General features: G+C 31.2%; 1 protein-coding gene across 1 annotated transcript in view; it reads right to left on the reverse strand.

Annotated features, from left to right (window-relative positions):
- LOC141292250 (phospholipid-transporting ATPase ABCA3-like) overlaps positions 1 to 20,957 on the reverse strand; it is an 87,486-nt gene extending 66,529 nt beyond the window's left edge. The window contains exons 1-3 of the mRNA XM_073824251.1: positions 20,778 to 20,957; positions 18,385 to 18,463; positions 7,029 to 7,284 (exon numbers count right to left, since the gene is read on the reverse strand). Coding sequence (XP_073680352.1) covers positions 7,029 to 7,284; positions 18,385 to 18,438 — 310 coding nt within the window. The 5' untranslated portion in view covers positions 18,439 to 18,463; positions 20,778 to 20,957. The remainder of the gene's footprint in view (positions 1 to 7,028; positions 7,285 to 18,384; positions 18,464 to 20,777) is intronic.
- Positions 20,958 to 21,714: the final 757 nt, after the last annotated feature.

Below are 21,714 nucleotides of genomic sequence, written 5' to 3' on the forward strand. Positions count from 1 at the left end.
AAACTATAGAAATGAAACTTGGATATATTTTAGAGTAGTCAATGTGTAGCTTGTATAGCTGTATAGATTTACTATCCTCTGAAAATAACTCAACATACAGCCATTTATTGTCAAAATAGCTGGCAACAAAAGTGAGTACACTCTAAGTGATAACAGCAGTATGTTTTTTAACCATGCAAAGCTAGTTTTAAGAGGTTTTCACAGATCGTCAGTGGCCGTTCTGCACTCATGAACCCGCATGAGAGCAGTCTCACCTTGGCCATTTCTTCTGCTGGCTCTGATGTCTCTAAACTGGTTAAACATGAGATATTCGTTTTGGGTGAATCTAATGGGCAGTCTTTGGTCTCACTAATCTATTATTTGTTCCAGAGCAAACAGTTTTGGTAAAATCTCATCATTCAGTGCTGTATATCAGATGGCTGTCTTTGTACTTTGGACTGAAATGAATTTTATACTAAATAATAGTAGTATTTAAAAGTGTTTAGTATTGAGAAACAGTGTGTGTGATCGTGATGTTGAATTTAGTTGTATTGTTCCGCCATTAGATGGCGACAAGAGAATGTTTTACGCGTCAGCAGTAAGGACTTTTATATTGAAAAATAAAACGGAAATTACTTTCAGTTTCAACATCAGCTTAATGCAGCTAACAAACGCACTAAGCAGCTCTCCAGTAGGGGTTCGATCTTCAACTGGCTGGCAAGCTGAGATTTGAATCCATGGTGGAAGGAAGTAGTTCTGCACAAAAGAGGGTTTTTAAAGACACTCTGTTGATGTTTCCTATGCATTTAAAGACTCGTCAAACTGTTGTATAAACGCAATATCATACCTGTAGACTTGAGATATGGGTGTATACTGGCAAACTGTGCTTACCTACGCCTGAATCACAGCAGTGCTGATATACAGCCATATCTCACACCTACTTGTGTGATATTACTCATATATATAAAGAGGTGGCTGTCTGGTGCAGTATAAACAACCTGGAGCACAACACGCTCAAAACTGTAGAGATGTTCGTGGACTTTAGGAGAAACTCTAACTCTCCCCCCACTCACCATCATGGATAGCACTGTAACAACAGTGGGTATGTTCAGGTTCCTGGGGACCACAGTCTCTCAGGACTTGAAGTGGGACACTCACATTGACTCAACAGTTTTACTCTGCCATTATCGAATCCATCCTCTGCACTTCAGTAACATCTAGTAATTTTGCTACCAATTTTGACCTCAGAAAACTACGTCAGCTAGTCCAGACTGCTGAGCGAATCACTATTACAACCCTCTCTACTCTCCAAAAACTGTACTTATCCAGAGTGAGCAAAAGGGCTGGCAAAATCACTCTGGACCACTCACATCCAGCACACTCCCACTTTGAACTGTTACCATCTGGTACACCCAACACACACACAGAAGTAGAGTGAGATCAGATGTCTGATATTTTTTAAATTTTCTGTTATCCATAGAGCATAGTAAATTCATAAAACTAAGCATGTTTCCTCAGAATGCCTTGTTCTCTGTATGTTAAAAGGTTTCAAGTGTTTGGATGCTCAATTAAGGTTCCTCAATGTTTTGTCATGATGTAGACAATGTTTGGTGTGAACTGTATGTGTGGGCCTGTTTTTTTACAAAATTCACATTCAAACCAAAATAGCCAACTTCCTGTTCCTGTCTGTCTTGATGAGAACAATACATGTACCAAGTTTGGTGACTGTAGGAAAAACTAACCCCCTTCCACTTTTGTCAGAAAGGTGCTAAAGAGTGCCTCCTTCATGCCCATTTATGAGCTTTTGCCAGTGTCTATCATTAATGCTGATGTGTCGAGTTTTTGGAATTTTAAACAAGTTAAGAGCCTCAAAAACACCTGAAAAGAATATTAAAAGTTTGACACGTTGCCATGGCAACAAATCCCTTAGCAGTTTTACATCAGTTGTGATTTGTCATTATTATCTGTTGAAGCAAATCAGATAAAAATAAGCATGTAATTTCAAAGCATTTTTAAAAGAGACACACTCCCTGTTTTCAGTTGGTGACGTTACAACTTTGACTCCTAATAGTCACATTCATGTGATCGGCATCATACAATGGAAAAACTCATGAAGTTTGATCAAAATCAGATAAAGGATGCAAATTTTACTAGGCACTTCCTGTTTCTCATTTTTCACCATAATTTTGTCACCTAGTCACGGCCAAACTGTTTGAGATATCAAAAATCCCTTCACAATTTAGCATGCCCAATGTCTTGAGATCATGTTGACCGAGTTTGGTGGTGATCGGATGGAGAACCTACAAGTATATCAAATTTCACAGCATGCGTTTTTCACAAATCTTAGAATAACCAACTTCCTGTTGGGAGGAGCTAATGACATGTAGTGCGAAAATTGTTCAGATCGATGAGTTCTATACGTGATAAGAGTTTCATATGTGTAAGTGCAAGCATGTGTAATATATAGCCCTCCAAATTTCAGGGGGTGCTTTAGATTCATTTTGCTCACAAACAAATGACCTATTTTTATTAAATGAAATAGTCCAAATCAGTCAAAATGATCCATCTGACATGGTCAAATGACTCAATGAATCAAAATGTCTACTGCATTATCAATAATCAACTTATTAACTCGGGGGGAGTTGGAGAATGAGCCTATTTCCAAAAAAGTGGAGTGTTCCTTTAATTTATCCTCAAGCCATTGCTTTTTTTTTTTTTTTGCACAAAAAAGAAATACAACACCAAGGACATACTGATGCATATTAAGTGCCGGAGAAGGCAAAAAGCCAGTATGGCTTATCTAAAGCCTCCACCAAAGAAAGATAAAACTTAGCCAAAGAATGCAAAACACAATATAATACAACTCATAAAACAAACAAAAAATATGTCACGATAATACTAGTGATAAAACAACAAGCATTTCACAGTAAAATGAAAATACACTGAAAAATATAGAATCAACTAACTGCACAAGCTAGTTCATCAGCAAACCTCTTAAAACTCTTTTAAAGCTCTCTATTGAGGTGCATTGTCTCGCCACATGAGAAAATCTATTCCATATCTGCGTACCTTTAAATCTTATTGAAAATTGGCCTCCACATGTGGTGAAATTTGGAGGATGGAGATCCATTACCTGCCTAGTATTATGGGCATGAACAGCTGAGTTAGCTTTAAAGTATAACGTGAATTGGCCAGGAATCTTTCCTTCCGATAAAAATTATTTGTACATGAAAACACATATTTGGAAGATGTTAATGTCAAAAATTGATAAAATCTGCAATTTCTTAAATAGCGAAGCTGAAGATGTGTGTGAATCTGAACGAGCTGCTATCCTGACAAACCGCTTCTGGAGAATTAGAATTCTATGTAGCTTTGTTGGAAATGTGCTCCCCCACACCATGTTAGAATATGACAAATAGGGATAAATTAAGCTATAATATAGGGTACGGAGACATTTTGTAGTAACAAGATGGCTAATCCGTATTATACCAATTGATTTATTAATTTTGCCACAAACAAAGTCTATGTGTCCTCTCCAACTCAAACCTTCATCAATAATAACTCCTAAAAATGTTGTTGTTGTTAACTGAAGCATCTCAGTAGGCCCAATTTTAATTCGCGCTAGTTCTTTATGGTATGTTTTTTTGCCACTGAAAATAACAAAATTTCATTTCTTAATATTTAAAGATAATTTATTTAACTTGAACCAAGCAGTGTAGGCAACTAGGCCAATATTTGCATTGCTCATTAACGTACTAAAATGTGAATGTGAAAGAACAAGGGTTGTATCATCCGCAAATATGATGGGGGAAAGCACATCCGAAACACTAAACATATCATTTATATAAATGAGGAACAACAGTGGTCCAAGAATAGACCCCTGTGGGACCCCGCATTGTAGTTTAGCTTTATTGGAAAAATAACCCTTAAAAGAAACAAACTGTGATCTATTTGAAATATAACTTGATAACCATTTATAAGTGATATCTTGGAAACCATATTTGTATAATTTAGCAAGGAGGATATTGAGATCTATTGTATCAAATGCTTTTGAAAAATCCAAAAAAATACTGCAGGTGAACTCATTATTTTCAAGTGCAGAAATAACCTTATCAATAAGATGAAGTAGAGCCATATAAGCTGAATGATTTTTTCGAAAGCCATACTGGTGGTTCTAAAGAATCATATTAGAATCTAGATGAGAAATTATCCTTTTATGTATGATTTTTTTCTAATATTTTAGAGAAACATGGCAAAATAGAAATGGGTCTATAATTAGTAAAACAACAAGGATCATCAGCTTTAAACAAGGGAATGACTTTAGCAACTTTGAACTCATCTGGCACAACTCCTGTTTCCAGAGACAAAGACATAATATGAGAAAGTGGTTGCAGAATGGATTGCTTCACCTGTTTGACAAGGTATGCTGAAATATTGTCATGGCCCGCTGCGGTAGGTTTTAACTGATCAATGATGTCACTTACTTCATGGCCATCAATAGGTTTAAATGAAGACATAACAGGAAATGACCGATGGATAAAATCCAAAGGATTTCCATCACTATCTGGAATTAAATTGGCTAATTTCGGACCAATACTGACAAAAAAATTATTAAAATGTTCAGCCATTTCCTTTGGATTACTTAAATAGTCGTCACCATTCTGAAAAACAGAGGGTAAATCATTAGTAGCTTTCATCATGTCCATCTAGAAATGAACTGCTACTTAAAGCTCTGTAATTTCAGATAAATGATGTGTTTGCCTGAAAGCTCCTCATCTCAACTATCCCACAAGCCTTGGCTCGAAATGTCAAAATCAGTGACTTTCATTACATCAGCCCCGCAGCAGACTCTTTCAAAGCAGGATATTCAGTTAGCGAGTCATTTGTGAATATTACACAGCACTTTAACACCATCAAGCTGTTCATTTTACAGTCAAAGTTGAGGCATCAGATTATGGATCTCCTCGCTCAGAGCGACATGAGGAAGCAAACAGGGTTCGGCATGAGTCACATGACCACGACGCTGCCCAAATAGTCATTTATTACGTGACTCACCACCTGCATATTTCCCTGCAGGCTTTTATGACAGCTCATAAACACAAGCATCAGGACAATTCAAGGGTCGGACAGAGGCTATTTATGTTGGGGAAAGAGGCCATGAGGTTTTCAGTAGGGTCATGATGCTATTTATTCACAAAACCTCAATATACCCTTTTTATTTCTTTTTTTTTTTTGACAGTGTAGGTAAAATACAACAAAAAATAAAGATCTATAACAAAATAAAATAAATATTTTATGCATGTTATATAATAGCTTTCTGGTTTTTGCCATTTTTGGACAAAAATAAATACGTTTTCTTTTTCCAACTTTTCCTTGTAGTCAGTTTGTTTCATGTTTATTTCATTTTTGACAGTATAAGTTGAAAAAAATCTATTTTTCTGCTATTATAATTTTTGTTGCATATATTTGCCGCTTTTTAATTTTTATAATTTCTTGACAGTATAAATAAAATACAAAATCATAGCAGATTTTCCATGCAGCCAGCTTAATGCATGCATTATATTTGCAGTATATATCTTTCTTTTTGTTATTTTTGACAAAAAAAAAAAAAATGTAATTAAATTAAATAAATAAATAAAATAACAAAAATTAAAATAAATTTCCTTGCTATTAGCGGATCTTCCATGCAGCCAATTTAATGCATACATTATATTTGCGGTACACATTTTTCTTTTTGTCATTTTTGACAATATTAATAAAAAATAACATAAAAGATCAAATTAGCAGATTTTCTGAAAATAAAATAATAAAAATCTAAATAAAATTCCCTGCTATTAGCAGACTTTTCATGAATCCAATTTAATGCATACCTTATATTTGCTATATATATATATATATAGGTCATTATTATTTGGTCATTATTGACAATTTTAATTAAAAATAAAGAATACTAATTCTAATATATAAAATAAAACAAATTCACCTGCTTTTATCAGATTCTCAATGCAGCCGATTTAATGCATTTGTTATATCTGCGGTAGGCTACATAATTTTCTTTTTGTTATTTTTGACAATATTAACAAAAAAATAACAAAAAATAAAATACAATAAAAAATAAAATTCCCTGCTATTAGCAGACTTTCCATGCATCCAATTTGATGCATACGTTATATTTGCTGTATATATTTTTGTCATTATTGACAATTTTAATTTAAAATATAATACTAATATAATAAAATATAATATAAAAAAAATATATATATATATATATAATAAAAAAATTAAATAAATGTACCTGCTTTTATCAGATTCTCAATGTAGCCGATTTAATGCATATGTTATATCTGCGGTACATGATTTTCTTTTTGTCATTTTTGACAATATTAAAAAAAATAATAATAAATAAAATGTAAAAAAATGTAATAATAAAAATTTTAATAAAATTGCTATTAGCAGATTTTCCATGCAGACAATTTAATGCATAAGTTATATTTGCAGTATATATTTTTCTTTATGTCATTTTTGACAATATTAATAAACAAAATAACATAAAAAATAAACTATAACAAAAAATAAAATTTCCTGCTATTAGCAGACTTTATATATATATATAATTTTATTTTTGTCATTTTTGGCAATATTTAAAAAAAATATATTAAAACAATTAAATAAAAATGTAAAAAATGTAATAATAAAAATTTAAATAAAATTGCTATTAATTAGCAGAATTTCCATGCAGCCAATTAAATGCATGCATTACATTTGCTGTAAATAATTGTCTTTTTGTCATTGTTGACAATAATAATTAAAAAATAAAACATAATAAAAATAAAATAAATTATTTGCTTCGTCATGTTTCCATATTTTTCTGTCAAGTCAGTTTTGTTTCTTTTTATTTTGCTATTTTTAGAGACCATACAGAGACATGTGATAATGAGATCAGCCAATTATGCAAGCCAAACCAGACGTGCTAACCACTAGACCACAGCTCTGATGTGTCAGCTGTGTTCCTGAACACATTTCAATACTTTTAGCCCAAAAGCTCTCACCGCTTCTGATGCAGCCGGACAGACTCTGCTGCACGTCGTCGGTGATCTGCCGCACCACGCTGGCGTTTGAGGGCACGTAGGCCAGCTGCAGGCCCTGGTAGCACAGAGAGAGCGGCAGCTCGTTCAGAGGGAAGTTGTAGTAGTGCGTTGCATTAGGGTAGTTGATGAAGGACACCTTCTGCCGCAGGACGATCAGGATAGCTGAGAAGAGCAGCGGCAGAGCGATCTCCACCAGTGTGACCAGAATCTGACGCTTCTGCACATCGAGAGAAAGACGAAGTCAGTGAGTGGAAAAGAAGATGAGTGGACTGATGGAAGGGTAGTCGGAGATGCATGTATTAATGATGGATTATTATGAATAGGATAATGGTTATCTGTGGAGTAATAAAAACTTGAACAATATTTTGAATGCAATGTATGCTGCTTTGGATAAACGTGCCTGGCAAATGCATTGAATTAATTTAAATTAAATTAAATTATTAAACTTAATTTAATTTTCTTTGATTTTGTTTTTATGTTAACAACAAAATATTTTTATTCAAATAAAATATATGTATTTTTTTATCACAAAATTGCAAGTTAAATTAAAATGAAAACTGAAAATATACAATTTTACTCTAAATCGCAAAAAACTACAAAAACACAAAAATAAAATAAAACTAAAATAATCAGTAAAGTGACTGCTGCACTTTTTTGTTAATTAAAATAAAGCTAAAATAAAGCTAAAATACAAATCAATTAAAGCTAAATAAATAATAATAATAATAAATAAAAAAATTACAATCACTAAACTGAAAAGATAAAAATAAGAGGCAATTTAAAACCACATAACATTAGTAAAACATTAAATTAAAATGAATGGAAATATTAAAACAAAATTTTAAAAATAGATTTTAATATTTTTATTTTAAATAAAATAAAATTATTTTTGTTCATTAAAACAAAGCTGAAATAAAAAATAAAATATTAGATGAAGAACTATTAAAATATAACATTTTACTCTAAATCACAAAACTACAAAAACACAAAAATAAAATAAAACTAAAATTATTCTGGAATTGACGATTTTACAATTAAGTGATTGCTGGATTTTTAGGAATAAACTTCCATAGTTTAGACTTTTGTTATTTGTTTGCTTATTAAAATAAAGCTAAAATAAAGCTGAAATACAAATCAATTAAAGCTATTTAAAAATAATAATAATAAAAATAATAATAAAACTACAACTACTAAACGGAAAATATAAAAATAAAAAGGCAATTTAAAACCATATAACATTACTAAAACATAAAATCAGAGAAAAGATTTTTATTAGAAAGTTTTTATATTTTTATTTTAAATAAATAAAAAAAAACATTGGTTCATTAAAATAAAGCTGTAATTAAAAAATACATTTTTAAATTTTAGATGAAAATCAAAAATAACATCACTAAAACTGAAATAAATAAATTAAAGCTAAATAAAAAAAAAATAATAAATGAAAATGAAAATATAAAAATAAAAGACAATTTAAAATCACATAACATTATAAAACATCAAATAAAATTAGAAAAACATTAATCTAAATGAAAATGTAAATATAAAATCTTACTCTAAATTCACAAAAACTATAATCCTTATCATTAAAATGAATTATTAATGTGGTAAAACTAATAAGTTTACAATGAACCGATTGCTGCATTTTTATGAATAAACTTCCATAATTTTGATTTTTACAATAAAACAAAATATTTTTATTTATATAAAAAATAAAATAATAATATTTTTGTTAATTAAAATAAAGCTGAAATAAAAACCTTTAAAAACTTACAAATAGGAAATAATAAAAATAAATGTAAAACTTTTAGGAATAACAACACTAAAACTGAAATACAAACAAATTAAAGCTAAATAAAAAATTTATGAAAAAAAACAAATAAAAATATTATGAATAGGCCATTTAAAATGACAGCTTTACTAAAAAAAAAACAAGGAAATATTAAAACAAAATAAATAAAAAAAATCACATAATTTACAAAATCTAAAAAATGAAATTATGCAAACTACAAAAACACAAAAATAAAATAAAAAAACTAAATAAAATAGTTAACATTTTTTTCACAGAAAAAATTATTATTTTTGTGGTGAAATTCATAATTTTACAATACTACGCCACAGCTCTGAAATGTTATTTTTAAATGTATACTAAAAATAAACTTCCATAATTTAGCTTGCCAAAATATTTCATTTATATTAAAATAAAATTAAACCGTAACATTTATGAAAACACTTATAACAACATAAAACAAAAATTGCCACAAAAAAATATACATATTTTTTCTTTTTCTTTTTTTTGCATAGATTTGCTGTTTATATATTTTTATTGTTTGTTGCATAGATTTTCTGTATTTATTTATTTTTTTTTACATTTTTGGCAGTATTACAACTAACATTTAAAATAAATGTAAAATTATTTTAAATAAAAAATGCTACTTAAAAATATAATTAACATATAAATCAATAAATACTAAAATTATTGTGTTGCCACAAAATTAAAAAATTATTAAAAAGTAAAATATATATATATATATATATATATATATATATATATATATATATATATAACAAATGAATTTTTTGTTGTTGTAGCCAATTTTTTGCATAGATTTGCTGTATAAATATAAATATTTTTGTTAATTAAAATAAAGCTAAATAAAAAATAAATGAAAAAACTAATAAAAAGATTATGAATAGGCCATTTAAAATGACAGCTTTACTAAAACAAAAAAGGAAATATTAAAACAAAATAAAATAAATAAAAAACAAAACAAAAAAACACATAATTTACAAAATCTTCAATAAAAAAAATGACCTCTGAAATAAAAAAAATAGTTGTGTTGCGCAAACAATATTATATATATATATATATATATATATATATATATATATATATATAAAAACACACACAAATTCATTTTTTTGTTGTAGCCATTTTGTTGCATAGATTTCCTGTTTTTTTTTTTGTTTGTTTTTTTGGCAGTTAAAACTAAACATTAAACATTGACATTAAAACTAACATTTCTAAATAAAAAGTGAAAATGCAAAGTGAAATGTAATCAACATATAAACAGATTTTTAAAAAGATTTTTTCGACTTGATGGTTGCACCACCTTGATACTAAAATAAAACAACGTTATCACCTTCAATGTACAAGCTTCCTGTTTGTATTAACAGGTGAACTACTCATATTCACATCGCAAATCTAGTGTCAACAAGCCAATGTGTGAGCAACTATGATCCCACAATGCACCTGAGGGCTTAATCTAGATCGATGGAGAACTTCAGACCTCTGATCTGGGTCAGAAAGGCAGCGGCGTGTGCCACAACGAGGCATGAACGGCCCAGTCTTTACGCCTCCGCTGGGCTTGGGTTTCCTAGCAACAGCTGGAGCCCAATAGAGTGCAAACAGCCCTCTATCAGAAGGGAATTGGGACGCTTCCCGCAGCACTCGATCCGGCTCATTCGACTGCTTAGAAAGCTCACGTCTGATAGACTTCACCTGCACACCAGCAACACAAGACGGCAAGTGTGCAGAGCAAAGGGCTGGCATAATAAGAGGCAAAAACACATGCAAAGCGGCATTAGACAGAGCTTCTGTTGTTTTGCGTTTATAAAAGAGAGTCTCATATCTAATCTAAATAAGGGAGAAGTCATTCAGTACAGCCATGGTAAATCACTACAGCGAATGAGGTCAAAGAGGTAATCATTAAATTTGACTCCACGCCTTTGTTTTGCTTGAGCTTGAGCTTGAGCTCTTTTATCCGCTGCAAACTAGTTGACACATTTCCTTATTTCCTTAAGATGGTAAATGAGATTTGATTCTGTGTCTTGCTGTTTGAGGGCAAGATTGATCATTTGAACTCAAATATAGATTTGAGTCATTCCAAAGGGCTTTTCACACTTTGAATAGTTAACCTAGAGTCATTTTTAATCATAATCCGGTGTTCTCTTGTTTCATATTTCACATTGTTCTTACTCAGGTATTTAGGTTTCACATTACATTTGTAAATCCTGGGGTTTATAATCTTGTTTGAGTATTTACAAGATTAACTAGATCAACAAAGACTAACTTTAGGTTGGCTTTAGAAAGCCATAGCTTGAAAGTTTAAAGCAGCTGTAAAAGCTTAAAGTTTTGAAATTTATATAGATGATTAGCATGTTGCTAGCAAGTTTCTAGCATTATTAGCAAGTTGCTAACTTGTTTGTAGCATGATTAGCACATTTACATGTCATTTGCATGACTGACAAGTTACTAACATGTTTCTAACATGATTTGCAAGTTATTAGCATGCTATTAGCATGTTTCTAACATGATTAGCAAGTTATTAGCATGCTATTAGCATGATTAGCAGGTTTCTAGCATGTCATTAACATGTTTCTAACATAATTAGCAAGTTATTGACATGTTATTAGCATGTTATTAACATGATTAGCATGCTGCTAGCATGTTTCTAACACATTAGCAAGTTGCTAGCATGTTTGCAGCATGATTAGCACATTATTTACATGTCATTTGCATGACTGACAAGTTACTAACATGTTTCTAGCATGATTAGCAAGTTATTAGCATGCTATTAGCATGATTAGCCAGTTGCTAGCATGTTTCTAGAATGCCAATAGCATGTTTCTAACATCATTAACAAGTTATTAGCATGCGATTAGCATGATTAGCAGGTTTCTAACACGTCATTAGCATGTTTCTAACATAATTAGCATGTTATTAGCATGTTGCTAGCATGTTTCCAACACATTAGCAAGTTGCTAACATGTTTGTAGCATGATTAGCACATTATTTACATGTCATTTGCATGACTGACAAGTTATTAACATGTTTCTAACATGATTAACAAGTTATTAGCATGCTATTAACATGATTGGCAGGTTTCTAGCATAATTAGCAAGTTATTGACATGTTATTAGCATGTTATTAGCATGATTAGCATGCTGCTAGCATGTTTCTAACACATTAGCAAGTTGTTAACATGTTTGTAGCATGATTAGCACATTATTTACATGTCATTAGCATGACTGACAAGTTACTAACATGTTTCTAACATGATTAGCAAGTTATTATCATGCTATTAGCATGATTAGCCAGTTGCTAGCATGTTTCTAGCATGCCAATAGCATGTTTCTAACATCATTAACAAGTTATTAGCATGCGATTAGCATGATTAGCAGGTTTCTAACACGTCATTAGCATGTTTCTAACATAATTAGCATGTTATTAGCATGTTGCTAGCATGTTTCCAACACATTAGCAAGTTGCTAACATGATTCTAGCATGATTAACATATTATTTACATGTCATTAGCTTGACTGAGAAGTTACCAACATGTTTCTAGCCTGATTAGCTAGTTGTTAACATGTTGCTAACATGTTTCTAACATAGTTAATGTTACTTGCATTATTAGCATGTCATTAGCAAGTTGTTAACATGTTTTTAACATGTCATTAGCATGTTTTTAACATGATTAGCATGCTATTAGCATAATTAGCAAGTTGCTAACATGATTCTAGCATGTTATTAGCATGTTTCTAACACAATTAGCAAGATATTAGCATGGTATTAGCATGATTAGCAAGATATTAACATGATTAGCAAGTTGATTGCATGTTTCTAGCTTGATTAGAAAGATAAAAAGTCATTAGCATGTTATTAGCATGTTACTAGCATGATTAACAAGTTGCTAGCATGTTTCTAGCATGGTTAGTACATTATTTACATGTCATTAGCATGACTGACAAGTTACTAACATGTTTCTAACATGATTAGCAAGATAATAATAAGTCATTAGCATGTTATTAGCATGTTACTAGCATTATTAACAAGTTGCTAGCATGTTTCTAGCATGGTTAGTACATTATATACATGTCATTAGCATGACTGACAAGTTACTAACATGTTTCTAACATGATTAGCAAGTTATTAGCATGCTATTTGTATGATTAGCCAGTTGCTAGCATGTTTCTAACATGCCATTAACATGTTTCTAACATCATTAACAAGTTATTAGCATGCAATTAGCATGATTAGCAGGTTTCTAGCATGTCATTAACATGTTTTTAATGTTTCTAACATAATTAACATGTTATTAGCATGTTGCTAGCATGTTTCCAACACATTAGCAAGTTGCTAACATGATTCCAGCATGATTAACACATTATTTACATGTCATTACCATGACTGACAAGTTACTAACATGTTTCTAGCCTGATTAGCATGTTGCTAGCATAATTGACATGTTACTTGCATTATTAGCAAGTCATTAGCATGTTTCTAACATGATTAGCAAGTTACTAGCATGTCATTAGCATGTTTCTAATATGATTAGCAAGTTACTAGCAAGTCATTAGCATGTTTCTAACATGATTAGCAAGTTACTAGCATGTCGTTAGCATGTTTCTAATATGATTTGCAAGTTGCTAGCATGTTTCTAGCATTATTAGCAAGTTGCTAGCATGACATTAACATAACTGACAAGTTACTAGCATGTTTCTAGCATGATTAGCAAGCTACTAACAGGTTGCTAGCATGATTAACATGTTACTAGCATGACTGTAGTTGCTAGGCTAGGCTAGATAGTTAAATAGATTAGAAATTTTAGATAGAATGGAGGTTTGAATGGATTAGAAATAGTTGATAGAAGTGAAGCTTCATTTAGGATTCTGGCAGTTTACATTTGAATTTTGACAGTTGGAGTTTGAATAGCGTTGGCTCATTTGAATATTCCCTCAATGTAAGTCTATGGGATTTTTATGATTTCTAATCTTCAGTTTTATGAAAACTATAAGTCGGATCAGTCTGAAAAGATACAGCACACTAAGTCAGATCAGTCTGAAGAGCTGGCCTGAGTTTGGTGGTTCTAGCTTGAAAGCTCTAGGAGAAGTAGCGCTAGAAATGTAGTCTAAGATGTATAATAATAAAAAGCTCAAGCCAGTCTAATTAACATTAAGCAGATGAACAAAACATGCTCTGGTTGTTTTAATTCTTCTTAAACATGCTCAAAACACTGATGTCTGTGACAGTAGGAAACATGAATGATTAATGGGGCTAGTCTGAAGGAAGTGACATATTTGACATTTCAGCATTGCATTTTTTCCACAAACGGCAGCAGAATTTGTGGGCTTTATAACCGAGTGTTAACTTATGATTTCTGAAGGTTTTACGAGGGAATTTAAGACCTTTCTGAGACCTGGTAAAGAAAATTAAAGGAATAAATCCAAGGGAAGACAACAAGTCAATACGAACACAATAAGTAAGAGTCAGGCTAAAATGTTCTCCTTAGCAAACATCTCAAGATTTTTTGAGATGCACAATGACATGAGATAAGACGACTTGTTTTTTGGTACGAAAACAATAAAAAAGTAAATAAATTAAATTAAATTAAACAAAATAAAGTGAGTTTATGTACACTACCAGTCAACATTTTTAATGTTTTCTAAAGAAGTCTCTTCTGCTCACCAAGCCTGCATTTATTTGCTCCAAACAAAGTACAGCAAAAACTGAAAAATTTTAAAATATTTTTACAATTTAATATAACTGCGTTGTATTTGAATATATTTTAAAATGTAATTTATTCCTGTGATTTCAAAGCTGAATTTTTAGCATCAGCACTCCAGTCTTCAGTGTCACATGATCCTCCAGAAATCATTATTATTATTATTCTGTTGGAAACAGCTGAGTAGTATTTTTTTTTTTAGGTTTCTTTGAAGAATAGAAAGTTCAGAAGAACAGCATTTATCTGAAATAGAAATCTTTTGTAACATTATAAATGTCTTTAACATCACTTTCGATCAATTTAAAGCATCCTTGCTGAATAAAAGTATTAATTTATATCATTTATGTCCCCCCTAAAAGTATAGTGTATAGTGTTACAAAGGTTTTTTTATTTCAGATAAATGATCTTTGGATCTTTCTATTCATTAAAAAAATCCTGAAAAAATGTACTCATCCGTTTTAAATATTTATAATAATAATAATAATGGCAATACTAAATGTTTCTTGAACAGCAAATCAGCATATTAGAATGATTTCTGAAGGATCAAGCAATGGTGCTGAAAATTCAGCTTTGCATCACAGGAATAAATTACATTTTAAAATATATTCACATAGAAGCTGGTTATTTAAAATTGTAATATTTTTTCACAATTTAACTGTATTTTTAGCCAATTAAATGCAGCCCTAGTAGACACAAGACTTCTTTTAAGAATAAATTGCATTTTAAAATATATTCAAATAGAAAGCAGTTATATTAAATAGTAAAAATATTTCACAATATTACTGCCTTTTCTGCATTTTTAGATTAAAGTGTTATGAAATCTTTTTACTTTTTCCCAAATTCCATTTTACTTTTTTCAAAATTCCATTTCTTTCCGTTTTACTTTTTCTAGACTCTGTTTTAAAGTTTAAAATATTTTTTTTTAATCAAAAAGCATGTAAATTTAACTAAAACCATGAAATGTACTGTACAAAATTTAACAGCGATTTATTAATACTTTAACAAAAATGTTATTTTTAAGTGCCTATGAAAAAATAAAATTCAGTGTTTTCCATTTATTTTCTGTATTCCATTTTAACGCTTTCATTAAATTTTAATAATCAAAAGCATCTCTGAGTAATTGCTATTATAAAAAGCTAATTTGTTATTAATTTATTTTGTTCTCTTTTTAAGAAATACTGTGTTGTGCATTTACATTTTTCTAATAAATAAATACTATATTATGGAAGTTTTGGTTTTTCTTATTTTGGGGGGAATAAAATGTTGCATAAAATCAAGATAACTATACATGAACAAATCCCTCTGTAAAAAACCTTCAGGATTTAGACAGGAATACAAGCGTAAATTTTGGTGTGTCCAAGTGCTACTGAAGTGGAGATTTATGGCTCAGTGTAGAAAAAAAAAATATTTCAAGAAAACAGCCTTAAAAAATATGTATTGTAATTGAAATCTATTGACACAAATAGGGCCCTAGTTTATGATTAAAAGGATGATTTAAGGATGCTTAGATATTTGTATTAGAAAAGACAAAAATACTGTTTTTCGCAGTGCATGCAGTATTATTGCTATAAACACTATGCATAACCATGCAAAAGTTTGGGGTAGATTTTCTTTTGTAATGTTTATGAAAGAAGTCTCACACAGGCTGCATTTAATTGGCTAAAAATACAGAATAAAATGTTAAATTGTGAAAAATGATTACAATTTTAAATAACCAGTTTCCATGTGAATATACTTTAAAATGTAATTTATTCCAGTGATGCATTCTGTCAATTTTCAGCATCATTACTGCAGTGTCTTCAGTGTCACATGATCCTTCAGAAACCATTCTGATAAACTGATTTGACGCTCAAGAAACATTTCTGACTATTATCAGTGTTGAAAACAATTGAGCGCTTAATGTTTTTGTAGAAACTGTTGGAACGTATTAGTTCAGGATTCTTTGATGAATAAAGAGTTTTAAAAAAAAACAGTGTATTGAAACATAAATATCTTTATTGCCACTTTTAATGTATCCTGTCTTTTTGCGGCTTAATATTTAGACATGAGTCCATGTTGAGTTTTAAGTGTGCTGACCTAATTTTGATTTATTCATCCATAATTTGGCAAATTCTGTGACATTCTGCGTTATACAGTATATTTCATTTTTATGACTAGATTCTGTGATTCCATGAACTTTTTATGCATCGCAGAAAACATAGGGCTCTAGTTTATGATTAAAAGGATGATTTAAGGACGCTTAGATATTTGTATTAGAAAACAAGATAAAATACTGGGGAAAATATAGTGTTTTTTTTTTTTTTGCAGCGCATGCAGTATCATTGCTATAAATACTATTCATCACCATTCAAAAGTTTTTTTCTGTTTCTAAAAGTAGTCTCTTATGCTCATTAGGGCTGCATTTAATTGGCTAAAAATACAAGAAAAACTGTTAAAATGTGAAAAAAAATATTCCAATTTTAAATAACCAGTTTCCATGTGAATATAGCAAAAATGTAATTTATTCCTGTGATGCAAAGCCTAATTTTCAGCATCATTACTGCAGTGTCTTCAGTGTCACATGATCCTTCAGAAACCATTTTGATAAACTGATTTGACGCTCAAGAAACATTTCTGACTATTATCAGTGTTGAAAACAATTGAGCGCTTAATGTTTTTGTAGAAACCGTAGTAGATATTTGTTCAGGATTCTTTGATGAATAAAAAGTTCAAAAGAACAGCATTTACTGAAACATTATAAATGCCTTTGGTAACACTTTTGATATATCCTGTCTTTTTGCGGCTTAATATTTACAGACATGAGTCCAAGTTGTGTTTTAAGTGTACTGACCTACTTTTGATTTATTCATGCAAAATTTGGCAAATTCTGTGACATTCGGCGTTATACAATATATTTTATTTTTATGACTAGATTCTGTGATTCCATGAACTTTTTCTGCATCGCAGAAATAAAAAAACTGGGGAAAATATTGTTTTTTTTGCAGTGCATGCAGTATTATTGCTATAAATACTACAGTATGCATCACCATTCAAAAGTTTGGGGTAGATTATTTATGTTTCTAAAAGAACTCTTTTACGCTCACTAGGGCTGCATTTGATTGGCTAAAAATACAGGAAAAACAGTTAAATTGTGAGAAAATATTACAATTTAAATTAACCAGTTTCTATGTGAATATACTATACAATGTAATTTATTCCTGTGATGCAAAGCTGAATTTTCAGCATCATTACAGTGTCACATGATCCTTCAGAAACCATTCTGATCAACTGATTTGACGCTCAAGAAACATTTCTGATTATTATCAGTGTTGAAAACAATTGAGCGCTTAATGTTTTCGTAGACATTGTGGTACATATTTGTTCAGGGTTCTTTGATGAATAATAAATTCAAAAGAACAGCCTTCTTTAGTGACAATTCTGATACATTTAATTCTTACTGACCCCAGTTTGTCAGTGCCTTAAAGCCCTCATAATGGGACATTTGTCTAGAATCATGACAAAACTGAGCTTGCAACCATCAATCCTTAAATATAACATGCACTCTTAAAAATAAAAGTGTTTCACAATGCCATAGAAGAACCTTTTTTCTCGAAATGGTTTCACAAAAGGTTCTTTGTGGCAAAAAGAAGGTTCTTCAGATGATAAAAAGGCAAGAAAGAGATGGTTCTTTAAAGAATCTTTGACTGAATGGTTCTTTGTGGAACCAAAAATGGCTCTTCTACGGCATCGCTGTGAAGAACCTTTTAAAGCACCTTTATTTTTTTAAGACTGTACATAAAACTTTAAACATTACAACTATAAGCCAAAATACTCACTTGCTGAATATAGTTCTTCCATAGAAGCAATCTAAACTGCTGCCCCACGGCCATTTTCAGATTCACAGAGCTTCGCAACCTGGACGAAAAGAAAGTGAACGTCGGGTCACTGCACAAAATCTTTAGAGAAACTTATCAGAGCTACTCCAGGAATTTCACATCAATTCTAAGTTTGTAAACAAGAGCGTTTCGCAACTCCGTCCTGAGACGACAGAGAGCAACTATAAGACTCGAGTTTCCCATAAGAAACAAGAAGTTCAAAGAAGTTTTGATTGCACAATGTGATCAGACTACTGTAAGTAACCTAAAGGTTTTTTGTTTTTGTGAAACTTACTTGAGGCGAGACACTGCAGGTGAATAATATTATGTGCATGTTCTAATATTAGAATATGTTTTACTTTTTTTTTTACAACTGCAAGTTTATATCTATAAATTCAGATTTGTTTTTTTAAATATGGATTGTAATTGAAATCTATTGACACAAATAGATAAAGTGCTATAAAAGAGACACTTAACAGTGTCTTCTGGGTGTTTTCTTTCAAAACACTTTATGAAAATGCAAAAAGCCCAAAATCTCAAACTTGACAGGCGCATGAAAAAACAGCATTTTAACCCTTACACCGCAAAAAATGCTTTTCTTACTTAGATTTTATGTCTTGTTTCCAGCCAAAATATCTAAAATTTTGATCATTTTTAGATATTTTGGCTGGAAACAAGTCAAAAATATCAGAAGAATAACAACGTTGTAAACGGTAAAACTGTTTGAACTACAAACCAATGTGTTCATAATTAAGATAATACATCAAAATAATATTGTAAGACACTAGTTTGCAATATCTAGCAGCAAAACAAGCCGTTTTGTACATGTAAAAATAGCTAGAACTCACTTAATTTTGACTTGTTTTTACTGAAAACAAGACAATAATATTTACTCGTCTAGAAAATCCTTCTCGATTTAAGAATTTTTTAGATATTTTGGATGAAAACAAGTCAAAAATATCTAAGTAAGAAAAGCTTTTTTTTTGTAACCTAAAGTTAAGTTTCTTTCAGCAAAAAGTTGGTAACGAAACATTTGATAGTATGTTAATAATAAATAACTAAATATTTAAAAATGACTGTAAAATATTCAAATGCTATTTAAAACACTTATTCATCATTTCGTCTTCTAACATGTATAAAAATATATAGTTATTAAGATAATACATCAAAATAATATTGTAAGACACTAGTTTGCAATATCCAGCAGCAAAAAAAGCTGTTTCGTACAGGTAAAAATAGCTAGAACTCACTTAATTTTGACTTGTTTTTATAATATTTTCTCGTCTAGAAAATCCTTCTCGATTTAAGAATTTTTAGATATTTTGGCTGGAAGCAAGTAAAAAATACAAGCAAGAAAAGCATTTTTTGCAGTGTAACCTAAAGCTGTTCCAAGTTTCTTTCAGTGAAAAGTTAAAACTGTAAAATATTCAAACGCTTTTTAAAACATTTATTTACTTATTCATCATTTCGTCTTCTAACATGTATAAAAATATATAGTTATTCACATATAAGTATTGTTATTTTATGCATTTCGGTTATTGTATTTTATTGCTTTATGGCTTATTTTTCAACGCTGATATCCGCCGTTTTCTGTGAATGTGCGCGACTTCCGGTTCATTAGCTGTTGTATGGAAATAGCCAGAAACAAGTCAAAAATATCTACGTAAGAAAAGCTTTTCTGCAGTGCAACCTAAAGCTGTTCCAAGTTTCTTTCAGCGAAAAGTTGGTAACGAAACAGTTGACGGTAGCCATAGACTTCCAAAGTATGAAAGTCAATGGCTACCGTCAACTATTTGGTTCAAACATTCTTCAGCAAGAAACCATGTCAAACAGGCCAAATTAACCACAAATGAAAGGAAACAAGTCGTCTTGCATTCCAACATTCAGATTAAAACATAAGTAGTCCACTAATATAAGCTATTATTGTGAATTATGAGCTTTCCTCAAACACACTTCTTGGTATTTAGGCTAGGTGACTATTTGGCACCTGTCATCGTTGCAACACAATAATAAATGTATGTCATTATCAAATGGTTAATATTACTGACGTGGCAGTGACATAATATCGATGACAGAGCTTTTGAAGCCTGTTTGTCAGTTAGAGCCTCGTTAGTTGCTATTCTAGCATTGTCTGCGTTTATTTATGTCGTGTTTGCATTGAAATCAAAGCCGTTTTCTATCAAACGTGCATTTTGTGTTTTTGTCCGTCGCGCGGATCCGTTTCCTTTAGCTTGAACATTGCAAACATCTTCTGACTGAGTCCAAAACGTGTTTATTAGCCTAATTCCGACAGCAAAACACAAAGAAAAGGCGCACACGCACACGCAGGCGCAACAACACACAACACAGCTCACCTTTCAGTCGTCTCTCAGTCCCGCATAGCGCTCGAACAGCGTCTCTTTCAGTCGAAAAGCATTGGATATGTGTTCGCGATCAGCTTGGCTCGGATACGGACGCGTTCCGTCGGGAATTATCACTCATAAGGGCGATAATAATGTGGACGGTGATGGTGATGACATTGCAGCGCAGCGGCCGTGCGGTGCGGACACAACAAATGCGGTCACGTGACCTCCTCCAGCTGGGCGGCTGCTTGCGGTCATGTGACCGACGCGTCTGCTTGCTTGCGTTGCGTCTGACAGAGGCCAGCACGTCACCTTCGCGTTAAACAGTTGAACATTAAAATTAACAGAAAAATGCGTTTTATTGTTTTTAATGATTTGCAAATCTCAGTTATTTCGTTTTAAAATATTTAATACATTCCTTTTAGTAGCTATTATTTTTAATATGTATCATCGTTTTCCGGTTACTACCGGATCTGCATATTGCTTTTGTGCGTTAATAATAAATAAGTAAAAAATACTGAAAAATATACGCTTAAATGCTTTTCAAAACATTTATTTACTTATTCATTTCGTCTTCTAATATGTATTAAAATATATAGTTATTTACATATAACTACTGTTATTTTATGCATTTCTATTAACAGTTGAAAATTAAAATTAACAGAAAAATGCGTTTTATTGTCTTTAATGATTTGCGAATGTCATCCCGGACGAGCCCCCATTTGTTACGCCCCATGGCTCAAAAGGACGTAACAAAGACAGGGACACACACAAAAGTGCCAAAAATATACGAAATTTATTAACAAAAGAGAACTATACAGAAAAAATGATGTAACATGAGATTGTCAGGAATCAGTGGTGTAAAGTTAGGTGAATGCATGAAGTGTGATGGACTGTAGTAATGTGGGATGCAAAAGTATAAACAGAAAACAAACGGAGCAAAGTCCAA

The sequence above is a fragment of the Garra rufa genome, chromosome 19 (genome assembly GCF_049309525.1).
Source record: "Garra rufa chromosome 19, GarRuf1.0, whole genome shotgun sequence".
Taxonomy (NCBI): Eukaryota; Metazoa; Chordata; class Actinopteri; order Cypriniformes; family Cyprinidae; genus Garra; species Garra rufa.